Source organism: Salarias fasciatus, chromosome 14, assembly GCF_902148845.1.
Source record: "Salarias fasciatus chromosome 14, fSalaFa1.1, whole genome shotgun sequence".
NCBI classification, from domain to species: domain Eukaryota; kingdom Metazoa; phylum Chordata; class Actinopteri; order Blenniiformes; family Blenniidae; genus Salarias; species Salarias fasciatus.
This window is the reverse complement of record NC_043758.1, coordinates 9,691,662-9,699,747: the sequence shown is the minus strand read 5'-3', so window position 1 is coordinate 9,699,747 and position 8,086 is coordinate 9,691,662. Positions and strand designations below refer to the sequence as shown.

At 42.8% G+C, this 8,086-nt stretch overlaps 1 protein-coding gene across 1 annotated transcript; it reads left to right on the top strand.

Moving 5' to 3' along the window:
• Positions 1-2,372: 2,372 nt before the first annotated feature.
• rnf26 (ring finger protein 26) lies at positions 2,373-5,986 on the top strand. The gene has a single exon (XM_030109372.1). It carries the CDS (start codon positions 2,811-2,813, stop codon positions 4,167-4,169), a length of 1,359 nt encoding a protein of 452 aa, XP_029965232.1. The 5' UTR covers positions 2,373-2,810; the 3' UTR covers positions 4,170-5,986.
• Positions 5,987-8,086: the final 2,100 nt, after the last annotated feature.

Here is an 8,086-nt window from a genome sequence, read left to right as displayed (position 1 = left end):
GGATGGATGGATACACAAAAATTTTCAACAGCTGATATTTAACTGTCCTGTGACTCTGCACTGGATAAAGAGGTATCAAAGATGGATGAATGATATTCAATCCAAAATCAGAGATGTTCTTACAAGTCAATTTGAAAATAGAAGTGAGAGTTATTTTTTTTAAGTTTCCAACTGAAATTCCCAGTTGAGAATAGAAGAGATTTTTCTGAGGAGAGAAAGAGGGGTGAATGTTTTCAGAGGTTTTTAAAGGGAGGAAGTGTCCCAGCAGGTGAGAAGTCTAATTTCTGTAAACCACTCATCCATGAATCCTCAGCTCTTTGTATTAAAGACCCCAGTTTGTGTTATTGTGTTGGTTTCATTCTGCTCAAGCTTATCTTGGTTCACATGTTTCTATCCCATTTGGTTATGTTTGGTGTTTTACACATTTTTTTCTTCAAGCTTGTGGTCAGATTTCAGGGGATATTCTAATGTTCTTCATCACTAAGGAATGGGAATTTCAAGCAGGAGAAACGGGGATCTAATGTTTCAGGATTATTCTGCTGACCGCTGAGTGGAAATGAACGAAATAATATCAGGAGTCTTGAAACTGCACGCTGTGGATTTGATTTGCCAACAAAATGACAAAAACAGGAAGCAGTTATGTGCTAATAAGGGTCCATCATATCTGAAGGCAAAAAGGGATGCCAGTGAATTCAGGGGCAGTTGATTTCTCCTCAGACCTATACAGGAACTTTTCAGCCATCTATTAAAGAAGAGTTGTAGATGAAAGACCATCTTTTCCACCCCCCACCCCCCATCTTTAGAAAGGAAGGATTTGGTCAGCTAGAAGACAAACAGAGGAAACTGACAGCTGCACCAGAGGGAAGGGGCGCTACCATAAAAGGAGCAGGTTTGCATGTAATGCACAAGACCTTGTATCCCCTTTGCATCATTAAAATGCTTAAAACAAATGTTGTTTGACAAGCATCCAAAAAATCAGAGCAGGATTTCCCATGATCGTATCAAGCAGAGTTTCCCTCTGCTGGAACAAGGAGCTCAGCGCCGAGCTGCTTCGACGGGGAGGATGAGGCACAAGGGAAGGAAATGCTGCTGATATTGTTCAGGACGGCAAAGCTGCTTTGGATCATTGTCACTGAAGTAGCTGAGGTAATGGGAGTGTGTACCTCAACAAGTGAGATTGTCTTCATGTAAATGGAACGGGTCAAGATACTGGAAACCCGGAAATGTGTCACAAAAGGTTGAAAATGCCGAAAGTTATGATGTGGAAATTTTTAAGGGTTAGCGCTAATCCATTAACCCCTGCTAAATGTTAATGTTTTGAATGTGTGTGCGGCACTTTGGCGAGTTCTTCATAAATAAATATATTATCATTATTATATTAAACCAGTTTTACTTCTAACACACACATGGAGAGATAGAGTGTTTTGGGGCTTCCCTGGTTCTGGGGTTTTCGAGGGTGAATTTACTTATTTTTGCTTCTTGCAATCTTACTCACAAACTGATCATAATAACAACCTGTCTAACTGTAACCCTTAATGTAGCATTGGCCTTTGTCCAGCTTTTAGTATTATTGTAACCCAAATTAAATAGTTAAGATTTTTATTTGAAGGCAATTTTTGTCCCCACAAGTATGACAAGTTCCAACGATGTGGGCGTGTTTTATAAAAGAAGATATAAGCGCTAACTCAAATCATCACTTGGCCACAAAAAGGAAAAATTGAAGAACAGGGAATGTTTCTGACACAAAAGGCAACATTTTAAAAACAAATACCTTGAAACAAAAAAGTTTCTTCATTTTACTTCCCTAGAAGTATAAATTGTAAGAGTATAAAAATATGTCATTTATTCATTTATAATTCTGGATTTGTATTGTTACAAATCCAGAATTATAAATAAATAAATTTTTTGAACCACACTTGGTGTGGGACTTTTCCATCTCAAGCCTAGTGCAATTCATAATATCCTAAATCCACTATTTGTTTATTCCACTGCATATCAAACATTTTTAGCACTGTCACCACTGTAATTTAATTATCATCATTATAACTCCTACTACTGATATAAGCAGTAAAATCATAAATGTATTCATGATATTTTAGTTGTGGCATAAAGCATATTGCAATGAAATGATTGAAGATCTGTTTTGGATCTAATTAAAAAAACTCTTCTCTCTAAACTGGGTAAAAAAATAAAAAAATACAAAACGAAACTGATAAAACTAATAATAATGTCTATAACAACAGCAACAGTCATATAATAATGCTTGTCTTTGTGTAATCGTTACAGAAATGCAGATTTTATTTGTTTTCATCTGACGTCATTTGAGTCGGATGCTGCGCATGCTCAGTATAGCGAAGTGAAGTCAGCTGACCTAAACAAAAATGGCAGCCACGGGAACAACTGCAGCCACACCGAAGCTTTTTGTGCGTTTTTCTTATTGTTTTTCTAATTTCCGGGCGTGCTTTTGTAGTTCGAATGCTTTGTGAAGTTACGCATCATCCGACAAAGTGTTTTCGGGACGTTTTTTGAACGATGTCCAAAAGAGAAACGCAAAAAACAAGCGGAAGCGTGTATCTCTGGTTTGAAAACAAACATCCGCTCGAGCGACGCGTCTGTATGTGATTTCATTCTGTCGCGTCAATGGCACAAATATGAAGAATGCATGAAAAAAGCAGCCCGTATAGACCCAAGCTTTTCCACTGGTTCAAGAGGGAGCGATCCGGATAAGATGTAGCGTTTGGATGTGTCGCCGTGGTGAAACAAACGAGTCATGGACTTTAGCCTGGGCGCGACCTGAGAGCTGAGGATACATGATCATGGGTTTGGTCAATGTCGTGATCTCCACAGTAGGAAAATGCTTGGACACGGCGTGTCTGTTGCTGGACCTGAACTTTCTGGTCGTGCACACTGTGGTACAGACCATACTGGCGGTCGTCGCCTTCATAAACAGCCTCCCTGCACTGCTCCTCGGCTCGCTGCTGGAGCTGGGGAACCTGACAGTGTTCTGCCTGGTGTCTCTGGCTGAGGCCACGTCAAACCTTGCCCACGGGTCGGTGTACCTGCTGGGGACCTTGCTGCTGGCTTTGGAGGGGCTGCTGGAGAGCCTGAAGATGGTGGGTTACCTGTCGCTGCACTGCGTCCTGCGCGGGAAGGATCACCTGTGTCGAGGCTTGCTGGCCGTGCTGGAGGGCTGTGGCATCGCCGTCAGCCTGGTGGTCTACTTCACCAACACGGTGGTAAATTATGCGCTGATTGCCATGCAGAACCTGTACCTGGCTGTGGTCGGTGCGTGGCAGACGGTCTCCGCCCCGCTGCAGAAGCTGGTGGAGCTCGCGCTGACCACGCTCACCTTTCTGCACAGCACCCTGGTCGGCACGTCGGCTCTGCTTTGGTCTCCCTGTAAGCTGGTTTTGGACTTCCTGGTTTCACTGGTGCACATGTTCGTCAGCATCTTCATCCTAAACATCTATGGCCTCGTTCTCACGGTCACCATCACGCTGACGACCACCGCCTACCTGAACCCGGGACTGACCCAGCATGCAGCGCTGCAGATCGTGGACTACCTGAACTCCTTCCCCACCCTGCGCCGGCTGTACAGGCGTCTCCTCCGCCTCACATCAGTTTTGCGGAGAACCCCGCTGGTCGTACGGAGAAGCATGCACCACCTGCAGTCGATCGCCCATCGCCTCTACCTGCTGGAGAGAGGGCTCTGGCAGCAGCTGTCGCAGCACAGCAGCCAGCTGGGCCTGGCGCTGCGGACGCAGCTGAACCGGCACAGTGACAACGACAGAGCGCGAGGCGATGGCGACGCAGCGGAGGAGAGGCGAGACCCACCAGATGGACGAGCTGGAGAGGCAGCCCACCAGGAGCCGCAGGATACAGTTTCCCCCTCATCGAGCAGAGACAGACCACTGAAGAAGCAGTTGTCCTCGGGGACAGAAAGCAAAGCTGCATCAGATGAGAATCTGCTGACTCTTTTGAAGGAGCAGGAGGAAAGGAAGAAGTGCGTGATATGTCAGGACTTCACCAAGACGGTGGTGCTGCTGCCATGCAGACACCTGTGTCTGTGTCGAGAGTGCACCAACATCCTCCTGAGGCAGCCGATCTACCAACAGAACTGCCCACTCTGTCGCCACATGATCCTCAACACCATGGATGTTTATCTATGAGAGACGGAGAGAAGCGGTTCGATACGCGTCTGACTATCAGTATCTCAGCTCTTCAGATCAGTTGCCACTGAAATAAAGCATGAATGACTGTATTTAATGTGATGCCTTGGTGGGGGGAGGGAGGGGGGGGGGGGTGTTGATGTTTTCAGCATAAGGCCAGAATGAGACCAAAAATAGCAAACTCTTCTCAGCACTGACTTATGCAACAAGCCTGAAATCCGCTCACTACCCTAAAATAACTGTGATCTAAAGCGTGGAACAAAAGTTGCAGTAAAACAAACAAAAAAAAATGGTGTGCACAGTGGGAAATCTTGGTAATTAATAATAATAATTATTCCAGTTCTGACTGTTTTGAGGTTTATTGAACTAGATTTAGACAATAAAGTAGATATTGCTGTTAAAACATAAGCTGAAATATGTGGCCTGTGCTCTTTAAAAAGCACCATCAGTGTCCATACTATACAAAAACTGTTTACCTTCAGTAAGTTTTCAACACTATTTTTGCAGCTAACATGCAAGAAATCCATTAGCTGCCTCAATAATTTTACCATCATGTAGAAATTATTCAGTTAGGCAGGCTGATGGGTTTAAAATTGGTACTAAATTATTTTACCACTGGCCATATTGAGTGTTTTTTTCCTCACAAGTTTGCCACTCTTTGCCTTATCATTTTTTGTGGTTTTTTTCTGTTTAGTCTGTACAGTTAGTGTGGCGTCAGCAAAAGACTGCGGTCTGCTTCGGATATGAGATGTCCGTGTTTATTACAGTGTTGCCACGTTGATGCTGAAATGTTTACTGCCGCTGATGTCTTAAAAGATTGTGCTTCTAGTGGGCCAAACTGTGAAAGAGAAAAGGAGGAAACATTACATTCTGCTTTACCATAGATTATTCTTCACATGCTGTATGTACGAATGCTCTTCAACTATGTTTAAACCTCCTCCTGTGAACAATGACCACTTTTGATTTCTGCTGCATTTCAGTTTTTTTTTTTGTGAGGTTTTTCTTTCTTTCTTTTTTTTTCGTTTTTTTTTTTTTTGGTATTGGGGGATGATTTGGGGATTTTCCAGTCAGGCTGCATTCCTCTTAGTTCTATTGATAGGGCTTTTTCCAGTCTTCCAGTAGAGGTGTGTTACAGTCACCACTGATAGATAATCTATAAATGGTTTTCCCTTTCTTTTGACATTGTAATAAAAACAGATCTCTGCCATTTAAAAGGACCATAAACTAATAAGGTTTTATTCTATAGATTGTATTTCTTTCTCTGTTTGCTGTTTAAGCTGGGGTGTTGGTATTGATCGGTGTTTGAAGTTCACAGGGCACCACTGATTGAATTATTATTGACGAGTCAGATTAGTGAGAAGGTTAAAGTGCCACCTGTCATTTGGGTCCACTTGGTTTTCAAAAAGCTTTTTTTAATTCCTTCAAATAATTTAATGATTTCATGAAAGATGACTTTTATGCATAGTTGGTGCGTCTGCAGTTATGCAAAGCTGATGTTCTTCTGTTCCCGGCAGAGGTATCAGGAACGAACGTGGCCTGAATGTCAGCGGTTGCTTTGAGTGATTTCTAGAGAATGTAGTTTTTGTACACTGTTCCTCTCAGGTACCATACTACCCCCCCCCCCCCCCCCCATAAAGAAACTGATGGCATTACTTCATAAAGATGATGATGATGGACTCAAAAGTTACTCACAGAGCCATGACCTGTAGCTCCCTGCAGGATGTTTGACCTATGTGACCAATCTGAGGGTGTGAATGTATTTTTGTTTTCTTTTTTTAAAGATGTAATTGTGTTTGGAATAAAACAACAATCCGACTTTCCTGGAATCTTCTCTATCATCCCACTACTCATTTATATACAGCATATGAAGTAGAAAGTCTTTAAGAAAAAGAAGACACAAAACAAAACTATATTTTCAGAAGAAAACACTCATTTTTTACAGTTTTTTGTAGATCCAAGAAAAAAAAGGCTAGCAACCTGCAATCCAGTCTCACCAAATGGAAAAAAAAGTATGATTATATCTTGCTGTGTTATTCATTGTACATGGCCTGTATCACGACCATGACAAACACAGGGAAGGAGATACTGTGTGCAATGTTGTACTGCTAGTCTAAATTTAGAAAAAGGGAGTGTGTACACTGGCAAGCAGAACACTAAGTGTAAACAGGAAACTCACTTTAAATATCCTACAGAGTCCGGGGGCCTCAAACCACCTGATGTTGGCATGTAGTAAAGGTGCAAAACTGTGATGGAAACTGATCAGAAAACCCCAAATTTTTTTAAATTAAAATAAAAAAAAAATCCACAGAGGCAGCTTTTCCCTTTTTCATTATACATGAGTTTCACACCTCCAGCGGAGATCTCACACTGATCAGGAAAATGGACAAAACGTGCCAAATACTTGACAGATGCAGCAAAACGCCACAAAGCTGAGAATAAATAAAGAGCTGCAGTTAAACTTTCATTAAAATTCATTAAAGTAAAACAGAACCACTGAAAATATTGTCCAGAGGAGTGGAGGCCGCTCTGAGAGAAACAACAAGAGAGTGCAAGAGATGGAAGATCCTGTGGGGATCAAAACTCTATATGCTTTTTAGAAGGTTTTTTTTTTTTTTTTTCCTGAGTAAAATTTCTACCGAACCAAATATAAAAGATACTGAAGGCTACTGCAGGAAAGATTCAGGCTTACATTTGTGAAGAATGTTAATCAAAATGGGATTCAGGCAGAAAAACCCTGAAATTGTTGTTGCAGTGTAAACAAACATCACAGCAAACTGACCTGCAAACAGAGCAGAGCTCGACATGCCTGCTTCAATCAACATCAGAACCTCTCAAGAGCAATTTTATGACAGTCCACCAATGACATATTGAGGGGAATGGCTGAATGTGGAGGTCCAGACTCCTTCCTCGTCCCCCTAGTGGGATTTTCAGCCTTTGGTAGGATGCTGACTGACTGTGGTGTCATCCAGCTTAGCCCTGAGAAAACACAATAAAAGCAGGAAGAGCCTCAGATGACTGCTTTTTTTCTCCCGTAACCACATTTTGACGTGTCGCAGTGGAAGAAGCACAGGTGTGATTAATGCAATTACTGGTGACTGAATCCATTTAGCTCTCAGGGTGCTGGTGTTGTTCACCGAGGCTCTTTATCGCCACTGTGTTCCTCAGATCTCTACAGGAAGAGTCGCAGTGGTGTTAAAATGGCTTCGTGAGAAGAAACACACTGGAATCACGCTTTGTAGTCTCTGATCTCTGTCACCTGGAAGATCAGAGGTTTCTTTAACTCAGCACCAGAGTCCAGAGATACGTCGCTCCGTTTACATCTCCTGCCTGCGTGTCAGATAAAGTGAAGGGTTCGAGGAGGCGTGACCCCCCTCGGTGGTCAACTGGGACCTCTTCCATAAACGAAGGGCTATTTATCAGAGCGCTGTGGCTTTCAGCTTCAGAGGCTTCATCCTCGTTCCCAATGTTCAGGCTAAAAATATCCCCTGATGCATAACAGACATCTGCTCAGATAAAAAACCAACGCACTCAGAGATATCAATAGAAACACATCCAGTCTGAATGTGTTTGTTTTTCATTAGGTAGCAGAGATATTTGTTTTGTTTTTATCTCAGTGACATTTGCTTCTGACTGGCCAGGAGTGAAAAACGTAGATACGAGCGAGCGAGCGTGTAACCTCGTCTCTCAGTCAGAGATCAGAAACAAGCTGCTTTTTGCCTCCTGACCTGCGAGTGCCGCCCCGCTGCTGTTTACGTGTCGGTTACAAAATTAGGCCGGCGTTAAGAGAGGAGAGGAAGTCTGGTGTCAGAAGAGAAGCAGGATGGAATAAACTAAAGAGAGGGTTTTTTTTTTTCTTTTTACTCCGGGGATCTGACTTCTTGGTTTTGACCCTTGTTGGTCGTGACGGGGAGCAGTGT